General features: G+C 38.8%; 2 protein-coding genes across 2 annotated transcripts; both read right to left on the minus strand.

Moving 5' to 3' along the window:
* Nucleotides 1-959: 959 nt before the first annotated feature.
* fblim1 (filamin binding LIM protein 1) lies at nt 960-6,817 on the minus strand. Its single transcript, XM_089011049.1, has 8 exons — nt 6,662-6,817; nt 5,722-5,984; nt 5,327-5,463; nt 4,710-4,794; nt 3,984-4,153; nt 3,340-3,512; nt 2,044-2,161; nt 960-1,944 (listed from the first exon to the last, which is right to left on the minus strand). The coding sequence occupies exons 2-8, from the start codon at nt 5,978-5,980 to the stop codon at nt 1,849-1,851; spliced, it is 1,038 nt and encodes a 345-aa protein (XP_088867175.1). The 5' UTR covers nt 5,981-5,984; nt 6,662-6,817; the 3' UTR covers nt 960-1,848.
* Nucleotides 6,818-8,152: 1,335 nt separating this feature from the next.
* tmem82 (transmembrane protein 82) lies at nt 8,153-12,314 on the minus strand. The gene is made up of 6 exons (XM_089010256.1): nt 12,119-12,314; nt 11,945-12,017; nt 11,216-11,402; nt 10,723-11,140; nt 10,105-10,289; nt 8,153-9,329 (listed from the first exon to the last, which is right to left on the minus strand). Exons 1-6 carry the CDS (start codon nt 12,189-12,191, stop codon nt 9,237-9,239), a joined length of 1,029 nt encoding a protein of 342 aa, XP_088866382.1. The 5' UTR covers nt 12,192-12,314; the 3' UTR covers nt 8,153-9,236.
* Nucleotides 12,315-12,606: the final 292 nt, after the last annotated feature.

Raw genomic sequence — 12,606 nt, forward strand, 5'->3', positions numbered from 1 at the left:
CTTCCCCAGACAATCCCGAAGATATAAATAGCTATTCAACTGTAGTGGGAATAAACTCATTCAACTGACTTCAGTGGTGAGCAATTAATCAATAAAAGCGGTTTCAAGATGTTTGACACCACTCCCAGGTGAAGTTTACGATCAAAGTACTGTAAATATAGGAGAATTACACATTGTTTATTCAAGGGAACCAAACAGATTTGCCTAGCAATGATTCACTAGCTTAATGCTAATACTGTATATCAGGGGTCTCAAACTCAATTGACCGGTGGGCCGCTGAGGCAGTCTCGGTGAGGCTGAGCCGCATCAGGATTTCCAGAAGAAAATCACAGATAAAACATTCCAATGTTCTCAAAATCTTTATTTTTAACACACAAAAAAACGAATTAAATGAATACATGGAAAAATGAATAAAAAATGAATTAAGCAGTCATAAATAAACTAATTATAATGATCATAAGACAGATACAGACGACTGAAAAAAACCCACAGGAAAACAAATTATTTTAATAAAGTTTCAAATGTCCGTATTCACAGTTCTTTCACCTTTAACTTTCTTCACATAAAGAAAATATTGAACATGAACTGTCCTAAACATTGCTTTTCTTGCCTACTTGTTCAGCTCCACACACAAGTTTCATTCATATCAATCATGCGGGCCGCATTAATATTAATCTTTCATATCAAGGCGGGCCACAAAATATTTTTTCAGGGGCCGCAGTTGGCCCATGGGCTGCGGGTTTGAGACCCCTGCTGTATATGGTTTCAGATGACCGAGTGGCCAATTTACTTCTTTGTTTTTTCTGTATTACAATGAATTATAACATTATGCACATACAATCAAGGGTTCCTCACTACTCTTACCAAAAAGTAGATAAAGGACACAAAAAGACTGTTTTAATACAAATCAGATTACATAGAAGTGTAGATAGAATCCATTTGGATAATAAGACAGGCCATTTTGACATGATTCCTCTGTGGTTAAACAAAAACTTCACAGGGTCATTTTATTTACATTGTTGAACTCATGGTCAGGAAGAAGCACTTTGGGGGGAAAGGTAAATTTTTCATTGTACTGTATATACATATAAATCATTGTATGTGATTTTCTATACAGTATATATGTAGTGAAATTATGGATGTGCAAATACTTTAGAATAATTTTGTGAGTCTCAAAATTCTCCTGACTGGGTAATTAAACAACCAACAAAGTCATGTTTTATTAAATAGTAACAACATACTACAAACCATAGTGCTCTTTTTAACATTAAACAACTACTTTGTCATCCAATTGAAACAATAATAATAATAATAATAATAATAATAAATTGAATTTCTTCGCACCTTTCAAAACCCTCAAGGACACTTTACAGTCACAGGATAAGAACTCAATTTTCTGTGAGGGTGAGCAGTGGCAGCCGTTCACGCCAGCGTTCACTCTACCCGGAAGTAACACAGCAGCAAAGTTATGAAAGGAAGAGGAAAGAGGAAAGGAAAGAAAGAAGTAGAAAAACAAAATACAGGAGCTGCTGGAAAGGCAGCCACTCTCGCGGCGCCATCTTGAAGTAAAAACAAAAAAAAAATTAATAACAAATAATATGACAACACAAAGACACGGAGAGTCATTCATTCTTCAGCACTTGCTGTATCCTCTTTGTGACATGAAGCAGATATATTAATATGATATCAAAATATTGATATGAAGTCTTGCTGGTAAACAAACGACACGTTGAAAAAATTTGATTCAAACATAATGTTGATTGTGCTGGTTTAGTCTCACATCACTTCTGTGGTTTTGGTTTGTTGGTTGACAGAGAAGCCAGAGCGATTGCATCTCTTGTGTGTTGCTCATTGCTTTTGACAGCATGTGAGACAAAGCATTTTCCCTTCCACAGGATAGCAACCATGCTCATCTTTGTCCAGAGAGAACTTGAAGTGACAAATCTTGAGGGAGGAAAAAAAAACACACAAAAAACATGATTGACTCCAGCTTGGGCCTGCGCACGTCTTTTGAGCAATTTTATAATGTGGTTATGCCCATACCTCACATCTGTAGCATTCATCGTGGAAGATACGTCCATTACTTTCGATATGTTCTGGAAAACTCCCATCAGTGTTTATAATTAGCTGGTGGCAGGCGCTGCACTTTTTAGCAAACTTCCTGAATTCATAGAAATGAAAAGGAATGGTTAGACTAGGTAAGTCCGACAGCAAAGTAGGAAAATGTGCCAAGTCAGCATATTAACCCATTCACTGCCATTCACAAATGTATTCAAGAATTTAAAATATGATGTACTGCGCCATTCCCGAATTAGTTTGGGTTTTATTTTTTCATGCTTGGATGCAGATAAAGCGCTGGCCATGCCCTCTGGCAATTTCTTTTTCATTTCCACGAGGGGGCAGCATTTCCTTTTTTTCATGTTAGCCAGCTTCAGCTTTTGTTAAAGTGCTATATAAACCAAGATGTATGTCTTGCATTGTATTTTGGACAGCCTCCCTCATTTCAAGCTCATATATCTCCAGACCCATATAATTTAGGAATTAGCTTTTTTTTATGAAAGAAGAGAGTTTAATGTTTCTAACGCTGTCCTGAATGTTTATGTAGTCCTAAAACTCAATATTCCGTGGGTCCTGGAATTCGAGTGACAATGACAAAAACCCTGGCACTGCAGTGACACATTTTTGCACATTTCTGGCAGCAAATGAGTATTGCATGTGTATACATAAAAAAATATATATATACAGTAAAGTCTCGTTATATCGATATTCAAGGGAGTCCGAAAAAATATCGATATAACCGGGACTATCGATATATCCGACCCTGCGCGCATGTAATTTTCTCCGTGCGTGCATAGAAATAGTATCGATATAACCGGGACTATCGATATATCCGATATCGATATAACGAGACTTTACTGTATATATATATATATATATAACTATTGTAATGCCCAAATATGTGGGGAATGAGGGGAATGAGAACTATTATGTATTTATTTATTTTCCGGTGTATAAGGTGCACCCAAAAGCGCTGGTGAAAAATGCGAACAATCAACGAAACCTGACGAACACGGTCAAGATTTTAACAGATGCTGGCAAAATAACACTCACAATTGCTTTGCTCGGCAAAATCCAGAGAATATATTCCTAAAATCATTTCTATTATCCAAAGTAATGGTAATGTTTATGTAGTCCTAAAACTCAATATTCTGTGGGTCATAGAATTCAAGTGACAATGAGAAAAACCCTGCTACTGGAGTGGACACAATTTTACATATTGTCTGGCAGTCAATGAGTTAAATATTGCAAAGTTACAATCATTGGCTGTCATTGTCAAACCTGTTGTAGTCCAGCTCGCAATAGATTTCGCCACTGTCGGCCAGGATGAACTTTTCCACTGGCTGTTTACATGTTACACAAGTAAAACAAGAAGGATGATATGTTCGCTGGACTGCCCGAATGACTTTGTCTCTTATCCTTTTGCCACATGACCAGCAACACTCAAGACTGTTCTGCAAGAATGAAAGATATTTACAAGAGATGAAAAGGTTTCTTCAAACGTCATCTGTAATTCTTTGAAGGTGTCGGACGTTTCGCTCCTCCATAACCGGACTATCGATATATCCGATCCTGCGGTATGTAAATTTTCTCCTTGCGTTCATAGAACTAGTATCGTAATAAGCAGTACTATCGATATAACCGATATCGATATCCTGGCTCTGATTACCCCATTAGCTCTAGTATCTGAAAAGCAACGATTATTCCTCAAAAGTCTCGCAAGCTTTCAATTCATTTCTTAGGCAAATTGCAGGAAAAAAATGTATTTATAATGGGAAGTTTCCAAACGGCCAATTTGACCTAATATAGCTCAAAGTTGAGAATCATTTTTTGGGGGACCCTCCCAAAAATTGGTGTTGATGGCTTTAGAGGGGGACTATTCCAATTTTGAAACTTTCAGGTTAATTACATAGTGAAGACTTTACCTCATAGCACGCTTCACATTGAGGAACTTCAGCAATGGGGTAGAACTTTTTTCCAGCCAGAGGGCTACCACAGCTCCTGCACTTGAAGCAGCCTTCATGGTAAATCCGCTTCAGAGCAGTTACCGCTGGTTCAGAAAAAGCTACGGTCTTCCGACAGAAACCACACAAGCCTGGATTGCATGCAAAATAAGAACTGGTGAGATTGCACGCACTATCAATGCCAGAGAGATGTGAACTCATTCACTGCCAGACATGTTCAAAAATGTTTCCACTCCAGTGCCAGGGTTTTTGTCATTGTCACTTGAATTCCAGGACCCACAGAATATTGAGTTTTAGGACTCCATAAACATTCAATACAGTTTTAGAAACAGTATACTCTCTTATTTCATCAGAACAAGAGTTAATTCCTAAATTATACGGGTCTGGAGTTATGAGTTTGAAATGGGGGCGGCTGTCCAAAATACAATGCACTGCATCCATATTGGTTTATATAGCGCTTGAACAACAGCTGAATCTGGAACAAAGCGCTAACATGGAAAAAAGAGAAATGCTGCCCCCTTGTGGAAACTAAAAAAAAAAACATTGCCAGAGGCCATGGCCAGCGTTTTATCGGCACCAAGCATGAAAAAAACAAACCCCGAACAAATTCAGAAATGGCGCTCTATGGTATATTTTCAATTCGCGAATGGCAGTGAATGAGTTAATAAAGGTCAGAAAAAACATTACCTCTGCAGTCACTGGGATCATTTTGCTGGATCTCATTTGGCGGTGTTTTTGCATCCGTTCCGCAAGATGCTGCTTGTTTTACCACCTTAGATGCAACACATGTAAAAAAAAAAAAAAAAAAAATCGCAGACACAGACCTTTACCAAGAGCTTACCTTTCTCCACAGTACTGATTTAAATATAAAAACTTTTTCTTTTGCTTGTACACTGGTTTAAAACCGCGTTGCAACATGCTGGGAGCTGCTCTAATATTTGAACAGATGCTTTCTGCCAGACTTTGTTGCATGACAAAATGAAGTCCAAGATGGCGCCCGAGTAGGCAGCAATCACAAGCCTTGCTTTCATGTTTTATGTTGTTATTGTGTTTTCTTTTGTCACTTTATGTTGTTGTGCATCGTGTGGGAAGGATACGGATTGTTGAAATGTAAATTTCTCCACTGTGAGACTAATCAAGGATAATCCAATCGTCATCGCTGTATTAATGGAAAAGTAAGTAATTCCTCGTCTCATCCTCATATGAACGTCTCGGAATGTTATTTATTTGCATGGTACGTATTTTGTTTGTCAAAGTGAAAAGCGGAAGAATGGAAATTTTTGTCACTTAACATTAATTTTTACCTCTGGCGGTTGGGGAGAAGGGAGGGGTTTCTGGGCTGGAGGTGGTGACGGTGAGGGCACCGGGTCTGGGCGATATGATTGTAGCCCAGAAGGAGGAGAAAGAGGAAAAGCAGGAGGTGAGAAGACATCTGATGATCCTGAAAGATAAAATAGAATTGTTTTCAATACATAAATGAAACACTCAGATACCCAGGGTTCCTCATTTTTCATCTTCACTCATTGCATGCTTCATCATACTTTATAGGGATAGTTTTGGGTTCTTCATCGGAACGTAGTAGAATACAATTTTCAAATCGCAGAGGATGCTGTTCATATGAATTCATTTGAACACAGATCAACATGCATACAACCTGTATATATATGAAGAGTAATCAATATCATTTTGCTGTAAATACCTGGAACAACCTGAGTGTCATTTTCCCACAACATTCCCATGTTGTGTCCCGACTGGATAGACGTAGAGCTCCCAGAGCTCGAAAACCTTTGGGAAAGCTCTTCACTTGCGGGTCTGTGAGAATTTGAGCTCTTTTGGGAAGGTCCTGCATGCACCCATCCTTTTTTGTGGCCATTGTATTGCTTGGTTTTTGTTTGCTGAGGACTTGCCAAGGTGATGTAGACACTGGAAACTTTCTTGCTTGAAACCCCCGATGCCATGGCTCTGAAAAAAAATTCATTTGTGGTGAGCACAAAGTTCATACGGAGCGATTGGAATTAAATGCGCTCTATATGAGATTTTTTTTAAATAAAACATATTAACAAACTATTTATTTGATTGATTGCATTTTTTTACATTGTGTCGTCATCTGCTGAGGTAAAAAAGTCCAGAGAGTATTTTGAGATGTAATGATTAGAAAGTTGAGATGTGTTTTTTTAATGTAAGAAAAAAAAGTGAAAAGTCGTCAAAAAATGTAGCCTGACAGTCTGATTCTGATAAAGTACAGATACTGTACGTGACCATCTTGCTTCGATCGATTTAAAACAGGATTTGTGCTAATCTGACTTTTCCACACCTGTCAATCAGTGACGTTCACTCTGTCGTTTGAATGAAAACGTGGACGGCAAGTTTACAGTTACTCTCAAAACAACACGACAAGAATGATTATTTTATTTAAAAAAATGTAGGTAGCTAACTGTTGTCTGGACATAAAGTTGCCATTGGTATCCGGTGAAGAGATGCCCCGAGTGAGAATGTCATTTCACCAGTGGCATTTCAACCACGCCATATATATTTGATTAAAAAAAAGGCATAAATAATTAAATAAATAAACAACTAAAATAAACAAAACAAATAAACGGTTAAATAAGTACATTTTGAAAACAGTCAGTGCTTCGTACCTGAGAGGTGACGTGAAGGTAATTTTCTGCCCGTTTCCTTCGTCTGCTTCCCAACAGCACTGTCACTTCTCGATTATTGTTGGTGGACTTTACTCAAAAGAGTGCGCTTATATCGACACGAGGCCACTCCTTTTCTACATACAACCTGTTACTCTTGTCCCTGCACGCCTTCTACTCCTTGTTTGTCTCCGGCTGGCAATATCACTTCCGTACTAACCGTAAAAGGTAAACTGTCAGTCTGAGGGGAAAATATGATGTCGTTGTCCGTCCATCCATTTCTATTGCTATTCACTGTCATGTGAAAGGTGGAGCGTATGCCGTCAAATTGGTCCAGAAGTTCACCATGGGCTTATCACCTGTCAGTCATTAAGGCATGATGTACAGTATTGGTGCACCACAAAAAAAATGTTGAAACCACATTTAGATATTTTTCAATGTATTTAACAGGAAGTAGGTGAGCCAAGAAGCCTTAGATGCATATAAAAAAAAATCAAGCAATGCTTGTGCAATACTTACTTCTACCTTTTTTATGAAAGCGAGTGCCATAAAGTATATGACAACGTTGTCATCAGAAAGACAGATACTAATGCTATCTTTTGGCACATTCACAACAATTTTCCAGTAAGTTTATGTGAATTTCCTTGCATCGAATGAATTACTTTTTCCTGCCTCTTTTCTTCTCGAAACAATATTTTCAATTTGACATTGTAGCAGCACATGTCTTGTCACGTCCATTTCGTTCATGCACATACAGAGCAGAACATGATCTGCTCATGAAAAAAGTGTGTTATTTACAGACTTGCTGGGTAGCTTTGTATTTTTGAGTAGATTGGGTTATTTTCAGTGGCGGGCTGTGGATTTCATCGCTAGGCCTTCAGTAGTGCTATACGTCTGAATCAATCCAGGCTGTAAGAATGTTGTGTGATTTACTAAACGTCCACTAGATGGTACCATTAGCCAGGAAATAACTGACCAACCTTTCTTACGATGGCCATTTTTTCTTGAAAAGTCTGTCTTGGAAATGGCTTTTAGAGTAAATCTCCAACCAAATCAATTTCGTCTTCAGCCATTGTGGGTTGACAAAGCTGCTATTAAATCCACACAATATATTTGCTGATGCAGCTCACTACAGATATCGTGTGCTAGCTCTGGCCAGTATGCTGTTGTCACTAGCGGCTAGTGATCAGAGCAGTTTTCGCAAACTATGATTGGCTAGTCACTTACCAATCCTAATTTGTGAAAACTGATGTTTACCAATGCCTGCAAGAAGTTGCTGGTACACCTTTTGGGTTGACACCTCGAAATGTGATTGGTTAGAGCAACAGTTTGATTGACACATTTGATGCGACAGGGCCCTCAGTACTGACTGTGAAGGCGTCAAGGTAGATTTCTAACCCTGGTAACAAATGATGGCTAAAATGTGGTTGGTTAAATGCTTAAATACGAAAACACACATCTGGAAGCAGCACAACAAGAGAAAACCAATGAAAGGAAGCTGAAAGACAAATTTAAATTCTTTAATAAGAATTCATGGACAAAATATAATGAACATCAGACAATGATTCAGATATTTTTAAGGCCAGCAGAGAAGGCTTTGCAAGCCTTGATGGTCCGCCACTGGTTGTTTTTACCCAAGATATGGTTAATAGTTTGGATTGAGCAGTTGGAGTTGGAGATGTGGTTCTTGCCCAGATATAATGGCTTCCTCCTACATTCCCAAAAACTCATGCTTGATTCCCGAAGGTCTCTAAAACAGTAGTTCTTAACCTTTTTGGAGGTACCAAACCCAATCAGTTCATACGCATTTTCGCCGAACCCTCCATTAGTGTATTATGAAATTGCTTTAGAGTTGTTCAACTTGTCATAACAAATCACGTAGATAGAACGTTGACTCTCATGTTCCGCGATGCACGTGAATCCATGTTGTACATATTCGTCCAACCACTATTTTTTCCCATCGATATAGTTATCATATATTAAAAAAATAAATAAATAGATATCACATGATGTCCTATCATGACAGTCACACGTTGACAACTGAGTGTACTAAATTGCCATCAGCAGTGATTGGACAAGCCATGTAATGTGATAATCTGCAGAAGGTGTATCACAAATAATTGACATCTTAAGTCGAGTGTGTGTGAACCTCCAAGACAGAAGCTCCATCAAACCCCTAAGACTGATTCATTGAACGCTCAGGATTTGATTGAAGCCAGGTTGAGAACCAATGCTCTGTCTAAACTGTCCATATAGGTCTTATGTCGGTGTAAATATGTTTTTTCTATTTTAATTAATGCACCCCGTTTTTAGCTGGGAATCAGTTCAAGATGTGAACCATAAGTCACACAGTCAGTTGTGCTCATTTATGATCCTAATGAGGATGAGCATTGATGAATTTAGACGGCTGGGTGTTTTGAAGAACGCATGGACCGACCCACACATAGCAGGAGGACCAAAAGTCAATTAACTTTTTGTCCTCATAATTGATGGAAGTAAAAATGAAAAGCTAGACATAACGTGGGCATAAGTCTTGTCATTTATAATAAACATGATTTGTAACGGAATTAGATTTCAATTATCTACTTTTTGATGGTGGGTTACTTGGATGCTCCCTCTTTATAATACTGGAGTCTTGTCCATATTTGGTCGTGTTGGTATCCTCTTCTTCCTATAAAAAGAAGACATGTACATTTTAGGGATTGACATTTGGGTATACAGTGAGACCTCAATTTACAAACACCTTAACTTACAAACTTTTCGTCTTACAAACGTCAAATTTATGAAAATTAAACCTTATAATAAGCACTATTTTCATAATACACACCCACCACGGCTGGCGGAGTGATCTTCGGCGGAAGCACACGACCGAATAGCACCAGGGGTTAAGTTACCCACAGTCAACGACCATCAAATAGGTAAATAAAACTTTATTTTACAGCAGTTTATTTCTTTAATTACAGTCCTCATGTAATGCGCCTCTCTTTCCAAACAGCAATTCCCTTTGACCTTCGACCTCCAACGCCATTCCATCAAGCCATCAATGACCATCACAAAAGTAAATGAAGTGACTTTATGATACAATGCAGTGTATCTTTCATTACAATACAATAGCACATTTATTATACATAGAATAAGGTATGTTGTGTGTAGTTTTAAGGCTTATTTAGTTGAAAAGTATATTTTATGGAAACCCGGGAACGGTTTATTCCCATTTTAATGGTTTCCTATGGGATTTTTTTTTTTTTTAGATATACACTTTTCGCCTTACACACTCTGTCTGGGAACCAATTAAGTTCGTAAGTTGAGGTCTCACTGTATTTTCTTGAATATGATGGGGAAAAATAACAATTGATATTGGTCTTCTTTACACAACAAGCTAGTTGAGACCTTTGCTAGTTGAGATAAATATTCGATTGTAGTGATTACAGTTTTTACGCACGGACCATCAATGCAAACTGCAGCAGGTCTTGAGAGAACAGGAGGCAGACGGCTTCTCCCAGGAAAGTGACAAGGACGTGGAGAACGTCAGACCAGTTTCCCATTGTCAGCATTAGCACCAGCAGGGACCCCAAGCGGAGCACGACAGTGTGCAACAGGGCGTCTGCGCTCATTTGTCGTTGTTGATCCTCTGGGTTAAAATGGGAGGCAATGTGAAGAACAAATATCAGGTCAAAAGTCTCCAATATGTCAATGAATCCCAATTTTTGAAATGTATGTTTCTTTTCAGCACTATGAACTCTGTTGTTGCCTTTTACCAGCCTTGGACACTTTGTGTAAATGATTCTGCACATTTTGTCTGTTTCATAGCAGAACTAAAACTTGCTAGTTCCACGTTGGAAAAGTCGTTGTCAGAGTGGATGGAAAACTTTAGTTTATTTAACGATTAAGTTACTAAATTGGTAACGCTTGTGACAGTGGATGGAAGGATGCAGTTGCTATCTATTCAACAATTCCCATTACATTTCAATGTGCATATGGCCATTATGTTCAATTCAAGAGAAAGCCATAAATATTGAAAGCCTTATTATTAAAGAGTAAAATATTTCTTAACTGGGTCTCACCTTGATTATATACCACCAGCATTGTGTAACAAAGTGTGAGGGGAGTCCAAAACTTAAGCGCATCCTTCTGGGAAAGGAATTCGTCATAAACTGTGGAGAAGGAGGCCAATCCCGCTACGGCAAAAACCAAGATAACCAGTCTCTGCAGAAAGGCCAGCAGGGTGTGTCCTGAGTTCAGGAGAGTGATGCACCTCCCACAGTAGCGCTCTGTACTGTGCAATGGGTAGAGTCGGGACACGTGACTCCACAAAGAATTGCAAAAGCCTGCCAGCGCCCAACTTAAGGCTGCGGCCAGGAACAAGCTTATGGAGCTGTGCGGCGCTCCCTGATGGAGAAAATACAGTGTACAGGTGATGCTGCAACCCAGGGAAAAATGGCTCTGAATGAGTACAAGTCCTAGGCCTCTACAACCAGCATCCTATAGAAAATGAAAAACACATTATAAACTACAGTTAACTTGGAAGACAGGTACTGCTTATTTGTCTCGACTCACCAGGCGTACGGATATACAGGCATAAACGGCTCGCAGGGAAAATTCCAGAACAATCAGAGAAGAAACCCGTGGGCCAATCAAAGACAGGAGGCCAGTCAAAGCCCAAAATTGGACTAATGATCTCCAATGGCCGCCAAAGGGGATTTTTGACGACAATATCTTCTCCTTGCTCTCTGTTTCAGAATCACTGTTCAGAAAGATGTAGAAGGAAAATAACTGCTGAATCCGATCATGTACATCAGGGATGTCCAAACGTTCTACTCCAATGGCTGCAAAAACGATTCAATGGCTAATTTTACGTTCTTTTTTATATATATACGAAAACCAATTCACCAGTCCAGCAAAAGACATTCAAAAAATGTAGAATTTCTATACTTTGTGTCACAAAAATATCGAACTTTTTTTCCGATTTCATTTGCAGTTTCCATTCAAACTTGAAGCCGGCAGTGTTTAACGTAATGGGGTACTGTAGTACCAAATGATGTGATTGGTCCAAAACACGGAAGTGAAAATCAAAAATTCCTTTTATTCTCTTGCCCTGCCCCCTACTGTAGGCAGTCAGTACTACAAGGCATGTATTGTCGGAAGCCCGACATGTCACATTCTCTTTTTAGTACGATACAGTACACGCTACACAAATAAAGCAGACGACAAACCCCAAAAGGCCCCATGCTACTAGTAGTTTGAACATCTCCGATGTACTGTACTCGACGGCCCAAAAAAACTCACACGCATATTTGAGTGAAGTAGTACACTCTCGTCAGGCTGCACAACACCGATATTCCACATGCAGCAACAACACCTTGAAAAAACACAGACACAACCACACTACTTTATGCATACATATTCCATAAAACACTTAAATGGCATTATTTACCCACAATTCCCTGAGGATCAACTCACCTTGAAAAAAGCAGTCAAATGGATTGTATTCAATTGGAAAGATCTCTGGGATCCAAGAGAAGGGGAAAAACATTCTTGTGTTTGACTTGTGTATTATTACAGCGACGGCGGCATTAGTCTGACAAACTCCACGCCTGTTTATGGTGGATTCCCGATACACAAGCCTCTGGCTAAAGATTAAGTGGATCTCCCCCGGTGGCTGCTGATCATCGCGAACACGACTGACACAGAGTTCCAAAGGTCAAAAGTGATTTAATGGTGATTGTCAGTGTAATCATTGCTTGATGAAAGAGCCTGAAAATCAACTAAAAAATAATCAATGGCCTGAATATAAAAAGAAAGCAATCAGAAAGATTGAGACTGTGTCACGGAGAATAATGTTTAATCCAGAATGTGCATATTTTTTTAAAACAAAGAAACACAAATTGAAGAGTGAATTGATTACTTATGTGTTTAAAAATACCTTCACAAGATATATGTGATACAAA

Source organism: Hippocampus bargibanti, linkage group LG12, assembly GCF_051943395.1.
Source record: "Hippocampus bargibanti isolate YZ-2025 linkage group LG12, ASM5194339v1, whole genome shotgun sequence".
Taxonomy (NCBI): Eukaryota; Metazoa; Chordata; class Actinopteri; order Syngnathiformes; family Syngnathidae; genus Hippocampus; species Hippocampus bargibanti.

Bases quoted from the DNA above. Each gene is read 5' to 3' on its own strand.
- tmem82 (XM_089010256.1), bottom strand. From the start codon at position 12,191: ATGTTTTTCCCCTTCTCTTGGATCCCAGAGATCTTTCCAATTGAATAC. The intron at 11,141-11,215 runs GTGAGTCGAGAC...CATTTTCTATAG, and splicing joins CCTGTATATCCGTACGCCTG to GATGCTGGTTGTAGAGGCCT. The intron at 10,290-10,722 runs GTGAGACCCAGT...ATTTTAACCCAG, and splicing joins GCTGGTGGTATATAATCAAG to AGGATCAACAACGACAAATG.
- fblim1 (XM_089011049.1), bottom strand. From the start codon at position 5,980: ATGGCATCGGGGGTTTCAAGCAAGAAAGTTTCCAGTGTCTACATCACC. The intron at 5,464-5,721 runs GTATTTACAGCA...TTTATCTTTCAG, and splicing joins TGACACTCAGGTTGTTCCAG to GATCATCAGATGTCTTCTCA. The intron at 1,945-2,043 runs GTATGGGCATAA...TCCTCCCTCAAG, and splicing joins ATGAATGCTACAGATGTGAG to ATTTGTCACTTCAAGTTCTC.